Consider the following 17,356-nt stretch of genomic DNA (forward strand, 5'->3'; position numbering starts at 1 on the left):
ACTTCTCCCGTCTTCCATACACTTTTACCGTCCCCCTCTCCCATGCACTTGCGCGTTCTCAATGTCACTGGGCCTAGTAAGATCGCCGTTTTGTTCTCCCCTGTTCCCCTCCCTTGCCTTGTCGCGCTCTGAAACACTTGTGTACAAGCGCGATAGAAATAAAATATCAATATATCAGTGACAACTATTCTGCATGTCTAACTAATTGTCCAACTATAACCACACTACATCAGTCTTAAAAAAAACAAAAAAACATTATGAAAGGGCAAAGGAAGAATTATGAAAGAACAAAAAGGGGGCTACAGGATGTCACCATTTGGGTTTTAGTTGCACTTTATAAATTTCAGTAGCATAACAGGACACGCCCCCGCCCCATTTTTTCACAGGTCACATTTGCATACCTTCGGCACTGCAAATGAAAGTACCAATAAGAAGACGAGGATCTGTTTTGTTTGACAAGTTTTTGTTTTCTTTATAAGACAGCCACCACCCATGCTCTAATGAACAAGAAGAAATCTTGTCTGACATGCGCTCGTGGCCTGTATACAGAGAACAGATACCCCAGGTTGGCATAGCTTGTTCAAGTGCTGCATAGTGGTCGTTAACTGGATCAAAAGCACATGCTCCAATTAAGATCACTGTGCTGCACATGCGCAAGAACCACCAGCATTTAGAACCAGGGTATCTCAGTTTACGCAGCTACGCCATGATCCAGGAAGCCAGAGAGTACCAAGCTGAGCATGAAACGCATGCCTGCAAGTAATGCCCATCCTACTTTGGTTGAGTAGGATGTCTTTCCTTTGCAAGAAAGTACACACGCAGCAGTCACATATTGTTCAATAACACAATTGTTTTTATTTATCTAGCTAGACGGCAAATGTACAAATGATAAAACACAAGCTCTAGGCTGAAAACTAGAGCTAACACAGCCTTCAAGGTACACGATAGTGAGGAGTAGACACCAGAGATGATTAATATAGAGAAAAGTCCTCGATATTCACTGGGCATCTACTAACATGGTACAAAGATAACATGAGGATTGCAGAAGCTGCTGCCGAACTTTAGACAATGATCTGAAAAGAGGAATGGTATGAAACGGGGTGCTAGAGAGCACAAGTGGGTGGGGTGCAGGGGAATGGGAGATGTGTTCTTGGATGCTTGAGCAGCCAGCACAAAGAAGGTTGCAGACATTCTTCAGCTGCAGCACTGCTGGTGCATCGCGTGACAGAAAAGCTCAACCTGTCAAGCGCTGGACTGAGGTAGACCTTTGGGGTGCTGGCGTGAGCCGTCTAGGATAATTATGTAAACTGACATTAGGACAAGCAGACAGATTGGGGATCAGATGTAGCTCAGGAAACATTTGTGGTACCAGCCCCAAAGTGCACCCGGGGAAGCACACTAGACCAAAGATATTGTTTTTAAAAAGGGTGGTCCCAAATCATTTAAGACTTGAGCACGATTACCTAGACAAATCCGCTGATGAGGACATTCTAAGAGGGGACTCCATAAATATTCCAAGATTTCAAACAGCACCAAGGAACATTACTTGTTTGCATCAGCAAATGCAAGCATGTGCCCAGTGAAATGCTATGACGCAGAGGAGAAACCACAGGAGAAATGGTACCTTAGATTCTGGGCCGCAGGAGAAGAATTTCCATCACATGTCCTGTGACTGGAGAACCACTATGCCCATGTCAATAATGGCCATCAATGTTCCTGTGAATTCCTATACCTACAAAGTATTGCTATATCATAGTAAGTTTGCTGTCAAAAGAGACTAAATATTCTGGGGTCGTGCCAGTAATATTACAGTGTTCCTCAATGCATATTCCAAGGTGCTGCCCACTATACCAGTGGTGCCGATTATGTGCCTGCACCGCTGTTCACCTATGCAAGGGCGCTCCTAGGATGTTTTCTCAAAGTGTATTACTTCATGGTAGTTCACTGCGACAAAAGAAATGTGTAGGTTTTTTGGTTTTTATTTTTTTATTTTTAAAAGGGGGTGTACTCCCCCACCCCATCCGATTCTCACTCTCCCAACCCTACCCCCACCATTCCCACCCCAATGCCCCTTTTCATCTCAATTCATGTATATTTCTTTTTTTTTTTACTTCCCCACAAAGTTATTTTGTCGAAAGGAACTACCGGAAAGTAATATAGTTTGATTTTTTTAAAAAAAGGTATGCAGCAAGGACTACTCGAGTGCAAGCGGTGCTACTCACAAATGGATCTGCTCATGTGATTGTGGTAATGCGCTCAGAAATACCACTCAAATAATGTTGCACTACTCATATAAGGTAGGCACGGGACTCATATGGCATGGCTTTTATGCAGTGGTGTTTTTGGCACAATGAGACCCGTGCATGAGCCAATGGTGCCGTTCACATAGGCAAGGGTTGGTCTTGTGGCATGGAGTGCTTGTGTGCAAGGGAGGATGTTTGTGCCATGTGTGTCCTAATTGAGCCAGTGTTACCAGTGTCTAGCTTGCAGATTGTGCCTGGGATGCTTTTTGTGCAAAGCATGCTCTTTGTGCTATTTGTGCTTTACACCAAAGTTCCCGCCCATGTCTACTTACCTCCGGGGTGCTCCAGTTGCCCGGAGAGGCGGGAGGCATTGATGGATATTAGTCTCGGAATGTGGGCGTGTGATACTGCTCTATCAGTTACTCGGTGAGGGGCAGGTGCGGGGAACCAGTGCAATCATGCCACTTTCTATGCTCCACCATTCCTTGAGCCGCCATGCTCATGCGGGGTAAAGAGGATGCTTCCATATGCAACTATAGCCTGCATATAGAACATAAATATTAACATCAAATACAAACGTCTGCCCTGGAGAGTAGATGGTGCAAAAGAGATGCTACATTGTTAAACATTGGTTGTGGGTCAGTCCGATGTAGTCTGTACTTATTTCATGATAGCGAGAGAATCAAGTGATGACAGTATTAATGGCGGTGATGATGAACAGATCTAGTGTTTGCACATCAATTGTTGTTGACGTTCAGGATCCTTTCCCTATATTACCACAGATACACAAGATCTTGGGGTCTAAAGAACATCAACAGTTTCCAACCTGGAAGTGCCCAATACATGAGAAGCTGGAACTGCATGTCACGCCTGTGAATTTAGAACATAATCGTGTTTAACCATGGCAGTATCTGTAGGCGAAATACCATGCTGATAAATCGTTTTGAAATGCACAACACACTGATTATGGGATGTGGGTCGAGGTTGAAACCATCAACACCATGGGGTGGGAAGTGGATTTCTACCCGCTTCCCCCCCACACACACCTATTAAATGCAGTCCATCTTAAGCTTCTGTCTTTGCTCACTGATTCTCTTTCAACAATGGATAACAACATGTTCACTGAACACACACCTGCACCTGAAACCGCATATTCCTGGAGCATCAGTGGATGTGGTGGGCTACACAAGATCGCCAAAGGTCCATTAAGGTGAGAAAAACAGCCAGGAATCGCAAGCCCGGCTGCTCTCTCTTAATGTCATTAGACATGCGCAGTGCATTTAAACAAAAATAAATCCAGCTGTGCAAATAAAGACATCTTACTGGTTCCACATCTTCCAAATAGATGGCACCAGCTGATGTCTTGAATGTAAACCAGTAGCAACAAAGGCTGAAGAATGTCTATAGACCCAATTTAAAAACATGCGGTGGGGGTTGATCAGGGAACAGTACCACCTAAGATTCACAGAAAGGACATCTAGCAAAGGAATCTGGCTCAAGTGGCGAGGCCTTCCAGACACAGCATCCGTGCAGTAGTCACATGTCAAGTGCCATCCAGTGTGGGCGACGTCCGGCTTGGTCTCAAGTTTACTCCAGTTCATTCCATATATTGTTTTGCCAGGTCCCCAGATCACAGTCAAATCAAAAGCTCCAAACTAGAACTGGGGAATAAAAGGGGATACTGAATTAATAGCATCGACGGAGAAGCAGAGCAGAGTGGTTGCGGCATGAAGAGCTAGCAGACTAGGGACAGACGAGGCAAAGGCTGAAGATTAACTGGATTAAGAAAACAATCTATATGAAATGAACTCAGAATACATGTTCTGAAGGAGAAAAATGGATGAGCAATCAAGGTACAGAAAGAGCATTTAGAGGTTCAGCATGAGCACTTGGGACTGTGACAGATTATCCACTGATTTGCAAATACAACGTAAATCAATGAGCATTCACTGAAATGTTGTATAATAAATCATTTGATTTTATAAAAAGGTCACTGGACATTCGCTGTGGCACACATTCCTTGGCATTCACCACAGAGGCCAGCCTATGGGCATCGATTCCTAGCAGCTCGAGCAACTTTCATTGCAAGACAGGTTGCTTAAATAGGAGGCTGATTTTCTCCTCCACTCCAAGGAAAGAACCATCCAGATCAAGCAGACACCACACGGGATCTATGAGGACAAGTTCAGAACCCGGTGTCTTCTCATCCAAGACTGCTGCACAGCAAAACAAGCCACATATTTCGACGACCTTCTCAGTGAGCACAATGCAGATCTTCTACTCATCACACCAGTGGTGTTCCTAGGTCTGGAAAAGATCTGGGACTACGTAATTGTCGGGACTCGGGGCTGGCTAGCCTTTTGGTTGTTGCCCCTGAACTTCTATCCAGGGCTATAACCAAAAGACCCAGGGCTATAGCCCCCTCAGCCACCCCATAGCAACGCCTCTGCATCACACATAACTGACCCACAGAGGATGACTGCGGTTATGCACAAAGCTATCCCCACAGAAAACCAGGTAAACCACACCATGAGACCGCCCAAGAGAAAAGGCGGAATTGAATTTGTATGCAAAGAGGATCAATGTTGTAATCTCACCTTCTGAAAATATTCCAAATTGAGAATCATTTCTCCACACGTCCACACTGAGCTTCCATCATATCTAGAGAACATCCACATACAACCCTTCATACAACCCTACTTTCCCAGATAATCTGGTATCCACAGTTGAAAACCATTCAATTGACCACCAAAACACCACCATATTGAGAGATGTCATTCTTTGACTGGAAAAGGAGGACAACACCTATCAAAATGATAGCTACAAGTCAAGCAACAAGTCATTTGCATGGCCGGATACCCACACGATGGCATGTTCTGGAATGAAAGTTGCACTACCATCAGAGCTCCTACCCTGGGGGAACCAACACACATCACTTTCAGCATCTTCTACCAAACACCACCACTACCAGAACTGAGATCAAAGCACGCCCCACATCAAAAAGGTCACGGAACGAGATGAAACTGGGGCCACTTCTGGAGAACCTGGAAGCATTGAAACTCAAGCCCACAATCGGAAACTAGACATGAATACCAGAAAAGCCACTCACAACCTCAATACATGGATTTTAAACACTCTTGACATACCTGCCCTAAGGCAGCGCTTCACACGCACCTGGAAGAAACAAGGTGCCAAATGGGTCACCTCTAAAATCAACTTCATCAAAATAAAGAAAACCAAAGACAACATTTCCTACTGATAGACACAAAGCTTTACCACTGACAGTTTTGGATAACCAAAAAATACTTACTATGCACACCACAGAGTCATGCAGAAGGAAATGTTCAGGATTATCCACAAATTCAAAAATCCTTCAACACAAAACATACTCCATCCCCAGAAAGATGTCTACAATGCCACTGCAGAACACTTTAGTGACAAACTTCATCTAATCCAGAAACACCTTCATAAGAAAGGACCAACAATAACGGCAGAAGAAAAATCAGAGAGTAGAGCACCAAGTCCATCAGAGAGCTTTCAGGACCCATGCTTTCACGGATGTTTGTGAATTATTTGAAAATATTTTACCTAATGGAGATTTGACCAAATTTAACCGAAAAACGGAATTAACGTTTTACCTTTTCTCCTTTTTTTGTAATGCAAGGGGAGACACCCGCCCCCGCCACCCTCCCTCACCCTACCCTACCCTACCATTTTCAGTGAAATGAATTTGGTCACTTATCCTTAGGTAAAATTGTATTCAGTGAAATGTAGGTATACATGCTTTCAACATGGGCCACACCCCCAGCATCTGTTAAGCGATAATTCATCAACTGGGACTTGCAACCTCTTTCCAATATGTCTCCAACTCATCTATTGAGCAAGGCATTGTCCCTCGAGCTTTCAAACCAGCCTTTACCAAGCCCCTTCTCAAAAAACCCACAGGTTACCAAGACCATCTACTCAGAAAACTATGGACCAACATCTAATAAACACTTCCTTCAAAAATCCTCATGCAGTTAAAAAACCAACAGTTTCGGGAACACGTAGAAAGCAAACAATTCCTTTACAATTCACAACCCTGATTAAGACCAACATGGGGGGGGGACAATTTATACTCCATCTCCATGGGACACATGCAAAACATATCTCCCTGGCAATGCTCCATTATCAACTCACCAAGTGCACTCGGTTGAGTTCATTAGTTGAATTCAGATCATTACAAAGTCAATCCATAAAACCTTTGAACATAGATTCTATGGGGTAGGCCTGTCTAGAAAAGTGAGAGTGCAACACTTGTTGCTCAGATACATACTAGAGATCACCCAGTGTTATTGTAACACAACAAGAGTTCAAAAGGGATACATTATTGTGAACCTAAACTATTTGGTATTTGATCTTTCAAGCTTAACAAAACATAATGGCCTTGTTGTAGCTCTGACATTTTATAGCCACCAGTAGGGGTATTAACCACCATTTTCTGATTTGGCGAGAACAGATACAGTACACATGGCAATGGCATCTAATCTCTGACAAACCCTTTTAAAACTAGCACACCACTGATCTTTGATCTCGGTCAACCTGCCACCTAAAAAGGCCACACTTCAAAGTACAGGATCACACAAAGTACATATTCTGGGGACTCACTGAAGGTAATGGAGGAGGTAAAGGAAACTTGCCTAACATGCAGCCTGGCAAGACCACTCCTCCCTGGAGCCAATTGGTCTGCTCCATTTGGAACATGTAGTGCCAAATTTGCATAGGCTTCTTTAACAGCACCCTACATCTTTGCAATGGGTCCCCGATTGGTTGCTAACAAGGATTTACGTGTAGTAGACCGGTCTGTTCTCTTTGTGCCGGCTGGTACTAGTTTGTTCCACTCCTAAAAAGGGATCTTCTGCATCATGCTTTTATGTTTGAATGAGCCACTGCCCCTGTTATAGTTGCAGCCAGCAGCACAGGAAAGTGCATCTGGATGGACATCTGTGCCAACCTATCCAGCCTAATATAAAGCATATTCCTATTGCATAGTATACCGCAGCTACCTTCCTTGTTGCCATGCACATATATGGCTGGCTGGCTGGCTGTAGTACCATGGTTGCCTGCGACTGTGCAAATGTAGTTTAATGTTGCCCCATGCCCTACAACCCTCACTTGGGTTTGCTCATGCTGGCATAATTGCCCTGCCCAATTCATGCCCTAGTCACGGGACTTAACCCTAACTGGCCACGAGGTCCTTCCCCTTTTTATCCCCTTTGAATCCTTGTCACGCTGGTTCTCCATCTCAAACGGAGCCCTGCTTCCCTTTCCATGGTGGCTATGTTGGAAAAGCATTTTCCTTCGTTCAACGGGATGCGCGGATGAAGGAAAATATTAATTTTTTAGCATTCCACGTCACTGCTTTGGCAACCTGTGGTGCTAACAGCCTTAATCCCCTGTTCAAAGTGCTGGAACGGGAGGTTACGGCCCGGTGCCCTTATTAACCACCCTCGCTTAGCTCGGGCTGATAACTTGGGCTGCCAGATCATGAGCCCTTGTTCCAACCCTTGGAACGGGGTATTAACGCCATATAAATGACCTCTGGAATCCAAATTGGAACTTGGTGTTGTCAAGTTGGATTAGAAAGAGACCGAAGTGGAACCTTTTGTTCTAATACAGGATTTCCTTACTCTTTGTAGCCATTTAAAGAAAAGCTTGCTTGAATCTGGGGAAGGGGAGTTCACCACGGTTATTAGAAGAAGCAGCTATGATGATGTTAATTATTCTGTTATATTTGTTGTTGTTAAACTGCCATATATTTCCTTATTGCTTTATTGTGTATCTAAGTGTGAGGGACAGAAACCTTTTGTTAGAGTGTTTCTTTTAGTTTATTTTAGGCAGGGAAATCCTTGTTAGGGTAGGTATGGTGAGGCGTTTATCCAATTTGTTTGAGTTTATAAAATGGCATCTTTTGAAAAATCTTCACAAAGTTGTCTGCCTCACATTTCCGACCCCGCACACACCCTTCTTGGGAATGCCTTTGCCATCTGTAAATGTGTTATTGTAAGTCATTTCTGTTTGAAATTGACATCCCTGTTCTTCAAAGGAATACAAATAAATAACAATGCTTTCTAGAAAATGTAATTGGTCGAGGGACAGCTTTGTTATCCAAGCTCTGAGCAAGTCTTGGAATCAAATTCAGATCGGGTAATGAGGACACCCTGTCCATCACCTGGAGTTGTCCAATTATAGAAGGTGATTGCTACTTCTCATCATCTTTGTCGCCAACCAAAGTTTCTTTCAGTACAGGCTTTCAGAAGTGGGCCCACAGACAATCAAATTTGGTCACAATTTCCAGGGCCTCCCCCTTCACCACTGAGACCCAATTTTAACGTTGGGCATGTTTTTTGTCAGACCATCCTGATTTTAGATATGTCTGTATTGATAACCAAACATGCTCAACGCAGAGGATCTCAAAGGCGCTCAAAAGATTAACTGTAGCTAGGTGTGGTTTGCCTGTGCTGCCCATCTCTTAACCTCTGTGACGTCTGAAGGAGTCGCCTGCAAAGTTGCTTTAAATCCATTAGCACCCTGGTGGGTAGAGCCAGCCAATCAGGTGGCTAGGAGTGCATGCTTGAACTGCCATTGAAAGCCTGCGTTCCCATTCCACCCACGATGGCCGGCTCTCCCGCCACCATCTTCCCCATTCCCTTATTTTTGGGAATTTTTTGCCCTTTTCCCACCCCCACTTACCTGTTTGTTGTTGTGGCGGTGCAGGCCGCAGTTGCTTCCTTGCTACTCTGGCCGCCACGGAAAGGGAAGAGGGGCTCCGAAGAGCCCCGATGTCCCTTTCCATTGCGGCTATCTTGGAAAAGGATTTCATTCATTGAACAGCACGCATCCTCTTTTTTCCTTTTCTAGAACCCGGGCTACAGCTTTGGTAACCCTGGGTGCTAATGGCGTCAAGCACCTGTTCCAGCCTCATTAATGCACAATATAAACAAAGTGGTGCCAAAAACAGCCGTCTGACGCCATGCATAACCTTAAAGTTGGTGTGTTGCACATTTGCTTCAAATGTAACTTACACTTCCCGTTTCTTTTTGTTTAGATTTACAATCAATTTAAAGTAGGCCACAGCCATACCCAGGTTATGTAAAACCAGGCATAACCTATTGCTATTAACCAGGTCAAACACGCACGCAGGTCAAGAAATGTCAAAAACAAATTTGACTGAATGCTAACAGATGCAGGGAAGATGATGCTCAGTTGTGCTACTTTGTTACTGAAAGGCTGAGATAACTTTTTCACAGGACCAATGGGCCAATTCAATAGCCTTCACCTTTTTAAACATAGGAAACATTTCTACCATTTTTCATGAAGACCGGACTGTCAAGTCTTTTTTTAATATTAAAAACAGTGAACAAAAGGTTCATGTTTGGTCAAATGTAGGGGCATTCGATCTGGGCCAGAAGTATTACCGTTCTGTTGTGTTCCAAGAGCGTCATGACCTACAATAGTGAAATAAAATCAACCTCCCTATGATCACACCCCTGCCCCCTACTACAGACAAGGTATGATACCAAATTCATGTGGTAACATCAAATATCGTCCCATGTTCCTTGGAGTACAATGGCCAAAGTTGTTGAACCAACTAGAGTCCTTTATTTCTGGAGTTCAGTGTTTGATGGTCTAATGCCCCCATGGCATTGTTCTTCTAAAGGCTCCCTGGTCACTGCTCAAAGCTGCGTCATGAAGGGACTACAAGAGCCTTATGTGGCAACTTCTCTTTTTGTTACACAAAATCTCTTTGCAGTTTGAGGTTCCCTAACATGGGAACATTTTCCCCTTTGCTTTCAGGCTTTGTACAAGGCTTCTCTTTTACAGACTTACATTCTGCCAAATCAAACCGCCTTTTCGTTTAGCCATGGAGCTAAAAGGCCCCCTTGAACAAACCTCCCCCTGCAGTCTTTATTGATGCCTGATATGCTTCAAGAATGTTACTAGGAGGGGTCTTTATTTCAAATACCTCTACTGACCTACTCACTCCAGACCTGTATTACGAGAACCCGGAGTGGACTAACCTACAGGGAACTCTGGAGATTTCCTGGTAGGCCTCTGCAACCTGGGTCTGTCTTTCATGTGGTATTTGTAAATGTTCCCACGGGAAAAGTGCTGGGCTTGCTGAAAATTGTGCAATATGGAGCCCTCTTTGAAAATGATTTCCAGGGCCTCCTTTGGTTCCTAGTCCACCCCTGCCGACGACTGTTTGTTCCATTTAAAATCTATCCCATTTACTTGCAATTTCGAGGAGGTGAATGCTTCTAAAATCCAATTTGGCAAGAAAGCCCTCCTCTAGATCTCCAAGATCCAGGTTCTGGTCATTTTCTACGATCCCAACGGCCTAAGAATCCACCGCCCCTGCCTATGACGATAAATTCAGGAAGATGCAATCAATTAACGTGGCTGTCATGGGCGATACAAATGTGGAGGGCGCCATGGCTATTAAGAGAGGTTAGACCGGTTTTTGTACACAGGAGGATTTTACCCAATCAGTAATAAATACTAGCCCACATTTTGTTCAGCCCGCAAATATGAATTTAAACCTGGAAAACTCCAGCCTTCTTCCTCCAAAATATAATCCTTCATGCCCTTTGGGAGTCGCCAATCTTTGCATGAAACTCCCCTATCACAATAATGCCAATACTCCCAACTCTGTGTTCCACCAACACCTCCAGTTGTTTCCAGAATAGCCAAAAGACCCCTCCAAGTTATCACCCCATCAGTTTGCCTGCAATTGATTTACAGCAATGACATGTTTTTTAATCACAAATAGATTGGTGTTTCTACCACAGATCCATAACATATTAAGAGTTCACGGGCACGCAATCTGCCCCAATCATACTTTATGTTGATCTCTTCATTTGATAACAGCAGCAACAGAATTCTGCTGAAAAAGTTGGATGACATTAGATTAAAAGGTACCACACTACGCTGGGTCACTGTCTACCTCACAGACAGCACAGAAACAAGGGATCCCTTTCAGGGCATGCCCCCGCAACCTCACCTGTTGAGTAACAAAAGGATCCAGTCTTTTTCTGCTTCTCTTCAATATCCACATGACCTCCCTCTTGGAACATATCAATAACTCAGGCGTCAGATGTTCCAACTACTCAAATGACCACCAAACCTACAAACAACTCTGCAGCAAATAAACTGAATCTTAGCACATGCTTCACCCAGGTCAACACATAAATGAGCATAAAATCAATGGTCAAAAATATCTGGTTCGTTGTGGACAGTGCCCACACACCGAAACCACAGATTAAAGCCAATTTAAGAAGTTGCTTCTTCCAACTCTAAATGATCTGGTGCAGCATACCATATGTAATCATCATGCACCGAACCCTAGTAGTCATTGGTCTACTACTCTTAAGAGTAGACTATGCCAGCAGCCTTTGCCGAGCACTCCCATACTACTTGTTGAACAGACTAGAGAGTCCAACAAAGCTGCTTAATTCCTGAAACAAAGACATCACCACAGCCCAAAAATGACTCACCGTTTTGCGAACAAAGGAATGAGTTGAAATTCCCGCTCATTCAGCTTCCACAACATGGATCCAGAAGGCACCACAATACAATTGTTTCACAGCAAGCCAAGTACAGCACTGTGGTCCAGTAACACTACATTAGTAACTGTGCCTGTCCCTCAAACAAGCTCTGAAACTATCTGCATGCAGCTTTGCATAGAGGAAAACTCACTAGCCTTCAGAAAATACCTGAAAACCTTCTCTTCAAATGACACTAGCATGACATCCTTAAAGACCTGACGAAACCCAACCTCCTCAGACTATCACCAAAGCATAGACCTCACGTTCCCAGAGACATAGTCCAGATTAACCTTCTCTGCGTACTCACGGCAACAGGTACACACCTGAACCCAACACTACAGCCAAAGCGTTTGGGAGCTCAGACTCTTAGGTCGCACTCCCTGCAACCTTATGCCATGCATAATGCTACAACCAAGGAATTAAGGAACTCAATATCCTATGGGTTGTTTTCCATGCACCCTTGTAGACCCCCATAATGCTAAGGGATGCAGTTTCATCCATTTTAAATCGAGATATATAGGAGCACAGCAACTAAGGGGTTGTAAGCAAAACAATTACAACTCTTAACCCGGAGACAACAATTCACAACACTTTCTGCACAACATTAAAAATAATCCAGAACCAAGAGGTTCAGTTTCACTAACCCAATACCTACTCCTTTCAACCACTAACAGACTCATGCCTCCATCTCCTAGCACTGAATACTACTTAAACAACCAACCCTTGCAAAGGGCAAAAAGCTGAAAACATACATTAACAGAGCAACATCAATGCTCATTTCTGTAGCTCTGCCACAATGCCCTCAGATGCTTAGCCACCGAAAAGGTCTCTCAACGCTGAATCTAATTGGCTAAACTTGGGCTCATGCCCACTGGATGAATTATACACTCAGTTTCATCGCCATCAACTATGTAGCTTAATAGTTACACTCTGAAGACTGCTGACTAACACACATCACCACCTCCTTTTTGCAAGGCCATGTGTAACGAGCCCCAATAATACAGAGGTGCACAATTCAAAGCCACTTCACATTACACATGCTCACCTTTTGATTCTGGTTCACGAACTTCAGTCTTGAGAGGATTCTTCTTACGTCCCCTGGTTTGATTTTCGATGGCATTGCTCCGAGGGACATCACATTACTGTTCGCCATGCCCCATCGCAGGCCAATCTTGTTGACTGCCATAGGCTTGTAAATGTCCCTGGAGGTTCCTGGAGCATACTCGGCTGTCACTGTGACATAGAAGGCATCCTTCAGCAGGTCGTTTATTCCAACTAGTTGCAAAAGAGAACAGGGAATCCTGGATAAGGATGGCATTGTACGATAACCGTTTACTGAGTTACATGAGAAATTAAACAGTGATATTAACAAACAAAATATAATATGACAAATAGGATTTCCTACAAACTACAACATAAAAACAGGCATAAAGGCATAGCAAGAAACCCAGAAAAACACTGAACACCCAACGAAAGCTTGGTTCTCTAAAGAAAGACTTTATTATTTTTAACCAAATCTCAATATGTAGAGGAGAAACTGTCTACAGGCCAAAAAACCTTAAGATAGTGTGGGTGATCATGCTGTAACATCTATGTGTAATAAAGGGTGTTGAAATGCCCTTGCTGTCGCTCTTTTCTGTGTGACGGAAGCCTGCACTGCTGCTGCCCCAAAAAGGATGTGTTTTGGGTTCACTGTTGCTAGCACTAGATATTTACACTTTTCCTTATCTGGGTGACATCCACCCAAGAGTCACAGCATGTGAATACAGACTTATCTACTTGAATACAAATCTCTTATTGGAAGCACCAGACATCACCACCATCGAATTAGAAGAAGGATCAACCGACTGATGTTTCACCAAGGAACCACAGCTGGTTCCTTGTAGAGAAATCTGAATTCTGCAGGAGTGTATTTGATTGTAGAGCGATTTATTTAGCGAGTGAACCCAGACAAAAAACTGTGCATCCATCCCTTACTTGGATACCTGCCTGCCTCACACATAAGGGCCCTCTGTGGAATGGAATGATTCACTCACATTTTATTTTTGATTACCAACATAACACATCTCTTCTCCTTTAAAAGTACAATACATCCACCTATATACATCCACTGATGCATACACAAGGACATAAACCATAAACAAGATACCACCGTACACCTTTATCTAAACAATAAATCATAGATGAAAGACTGAGATGAGCGGGTACAGTATATATTCCCTTAACTTTAATGGTATCTTGCAGGCATCACTTCCTATTCCTGAGTTTCACCTCCTTGGCCCACTCTTGTCCCCAATTCTTAGACACTCTGGTGGAAAAAGCCACCTGCCCAAAGTCCCCAAGACCAGTCTCCGTAACCTTTACAACCCGCTTGAGATTTCAAATCTTGCCATCCCTGGTCTTAACCACAGATTTGAACACTTCAATAATATCAACTGGATGACTGAAAGCTGAAGGACCTTTGGTAGGGTAGCTTTTTTCATCAAAACATTTTTTATTGACACATTTTCATATAGGGAAAACCAACATTCCCTTTTAAATCTTTGAGCTCAATTAAATTAAATACAAAAAAGTCCAACTCCCCGCAGAACAGCTCCCTCCACCCGAATCTTTACAATTTTCTTTTTCATATACATTTCTATGCACAGTCTTTTGTTGGGTAAAACAAACATTTATAGTAACCCACTACTCAACAAGGGACAACAAATGCCACGATTTAAGTCAAGTATGGGATGAGCGGTCTCTATAGTCGCAGGCCACATAGTCCATTGAGGTTGGCATATTTTCCAAATGTTTGATCTAGCTTGCAGCAGTTCTGCTGTCAGTCTTTCAAATGCTATAACCTGGCATACTTTAACCCTCCCATTTATTTGAAAAAACATCCCCCCCCCAATCTGCCCAAATAGTTAACTTAGCTGTAAGTAAAATGTATGCGACGAATCAATAGATCGGCATATACAAAGAATATAGATGGTTAAGGGGCTTGCCCAAAAGAATCACCTCCGGATCCTTGGGGGAATCTTTCTCTATGATACTTTTCACAAAGTGCAGATAAAATGGCAGTAAAACTGGGCATGCACACACAAAGTAGCGAGGACTCTGCTCCACATTCTCTACAGCAGAGGTCTGAGTGGCTTCCTTCCTGAGCATGTAACATAACTGAGGTCATACACCAACGGTAGAATAACTTGTATGGTATCTCCTTATGTTGCACACATGAGGATGAGGATTTCGCCCCGGTACGCATCCCTGAATAGTCGTCACCTGTAAGACTCATACCCAATTCCTCTTCCCATTTTGTTTGGCACTTTCATCTTGGCAACATCATGGAAATTACCAGACTTGTGTACAATGCTTTAAGACCCGTAGTGCATATAAATTACATGATAACTAGCTCAAAGCATTTCAGAGGTCTCCTAGATTCTTCCAGTCTGTAGTTCCCAAAGCCAGAGTTGCAAGAATTCCCACCTACCTGCCTGCTCTACCTGCCTGCTGGATCGCATCTGCACTCTTGGAACGGTGTAATCTTCGCTTTAGTGAAAAGGTCAGAGAGATGCAGGTAGTCCACACTTTGCCTATAAAAAAACGTCCACCCTTAGTTCCTGAGGAGCAGTCACGGGTTCCCATAAAGTGGAGCAAACGGGAGGGAAAAGTGATAAGATTCCCAGATGTCAAAAACTGACCAACCTAGTTGCCGGGTTAATGTAGACTGTGATATCATATGATATATGATGTGGCATTTAGAACGCGTCTGTACACACGTGTTTCTAGGCGCGACAAGACAAGGAGGGGGAAACAAAGTGAGGCCAAAATAACGATCTTACTAGGCCTTCATTCAGATCGCACCAGTGCGGGGAAGAGGGAAGGGGAGACATGCCAGGGGAAAGGGGAAGTGCAGTTAACTCACAAGTGCAGCCAGCGGTTGACTCATAAGTGTGGAAAGAAGGGGCTGTAGGGTTGCAGATTCAGACCTTCAAGTGCCTGAGAGCCCAGAGGCAGTGTGAAGGCAACTGGACATGCAGGAGCCTGGGCCTGAGTCCAGAGGTGACCAGTGTGGGGAGCAGTAAGGTGCATCAGCAGGGGAGAGGAAGGGAGAAAGCGGAAGCGAAAAGGAAGGTCTTGAGTTGCTTACGGAACCAGAGGTGGTTCTACTCTAGTTTGAAAGAGAAATGGAGGCTATTCCAGAGGGAGGCCCCAGCTGAGGAGATAGATCTGCCCCCAACTCTCTGCTTGGAGAAGCGCATGACCGTCAAAGAGTTGGAGGTGGATGAGCAGAGAGCGTGAGAAGATGATGTTTTGGAAGAGAATGCTGGAAGTAGAGCGGTCCTAGGCCCCAGAAAACCTTGTGGATGATGCAGAGGGTCTTGAAGTTGATCCTTGCAGCCACAGGGAGGCAGGGAAGAGATTTCAGAGCTGGAGAGATACGATCCCTGGGCTTGAGGCCAAGGACAAGTCTCACAGTCCTGTTCTGGATAAGTTGTGAAGGTCGAAAAGTAGAGGCAGGGAGATTTAGAAAGAGGCTGTTGTAATAGTCCAGCCTAGAGAGGACCAGAGCTCTGGAGACATTGAGCATCTGGGGGAAAGTGAGAAAAGGAAGAATACCTCTGAGGAGGTGAAGATGGTAGCCTCACAGCAAGGAACAGGAAGAGGGCCCAGAGTGGGCAGGGAGAGAGGAAAAGAGGGAGCAGGTGTCCCAATAAGGAGGATCTCGGTCTTACTGGCATTAAGGCAAAGATCATTGGCAGCGCACCATTCCTGAATTGCGGCCAGTCTGGTATGAGAGAAGAAGCAGAGGTGGCTGAGGGAAGCCTGAAGAGAGCCGAGTGTCATCCACATAAGATTGAAAATTGAAGCAGAAAGTAGCGATGCAGTCGGCAAGAGGTGCCATGTAGTGGTTGAAGAGCCAGGAAGAGATGTTAGACTCCTAGGGAATACCACAAGTAGAGAGAGATAGAAAAGAGGAAAGACCCCAGTTGGACTCGAGAGGGTCGGTCAGTGAGAAAGGAGGTCAACCAGGCCAAGGCATGATCAGTAATACCAAGGTTGTCACAGAGACGATTGAGCAGGATGGCATGGTTGACTGTCAAAAGCAGAGGATAGATCAAGGAGAATGAGGACAGAATGGAGATTAGACTCTTCACAGGTGTTCAGGAGAGCAGTTTCCGTGCTTCTGGCAGCTCTGAATCTCGATTGGTGGTCATGGAGGCAACCAACAGATTCAGTATGTAGATTGAGCTGGGAGATGGCAATCTTTTCCAAGAGTTTGCCCGTGAAAGGACTGATGGAGATCGGGCGATAGTTAGCCGGAGAGGAAGTATCGGCCGAGGGCTTCTTTAGGAGGGGGTGCACAAGAGAGTGCTGAAAGGGGAGGGGAGGTTCCAGTGGCAAAGGAGTGATTGCAGAAATCGGCCAAGGCTGGAGCAAGGGTGTAGATGTGGTCCTTGATTGTTCTGGATGAGCAGCGGAGAACTTGCTTTGACAAGACTTTCATAGATCAGACTTGTCTAGAAACATCACTGGGGATGA

The 17,356-nt window shown here is 44.3% G+C and overlaps 1 protein-coding gene across 2 annotated transcripts in view; it reads right to left on the reverse strand.

Annotated features, from left to right (window-relative positions):
- Nucleotides 1-830: 830 nt before the first annotated feature.
- The window catches only part of FAM234B (family with sequence similarity 234 member B), a 393,337-nt gene continuing 376,811 nt past the window's right edge, over nt 831-17,356 (reverse strand). For both annotated transcript variants that reach the window (XM_069652723.1, XM_069652722.1), the window contains exons 12-13: nt 12,876-13,105; nt 831-3,904 (exon numbers count right to left, since the gene is read on the reverse strand). In XM_069652723.1, the coding sequence (XP_069508824.1) occupies nt 3,899-3,904; nt 12,876-13,105 (236 nt within the window). In that variant the 3' untranslated portion in view covers nt 831-3,898. The remainder of the gene's footprint in view (nt 3,905-12,875; nt 13,106-17,356) is intronic.

This window comes from Ambystoma mexicanum, chromosome 3p (assembly GCF_040938575.1).
Source record: "Ambystoma mexicanum isolate Mex_15411 chromosome 3p, UKY_AmexF1_1, whole genome shotgun sequence".
Lineage (NCBI taxonomy): Eukaryota > Metazoa > Chordata > Amphibia > Caudata > Ambystomatidae > Ambystoma > Ambystoma mexicanum.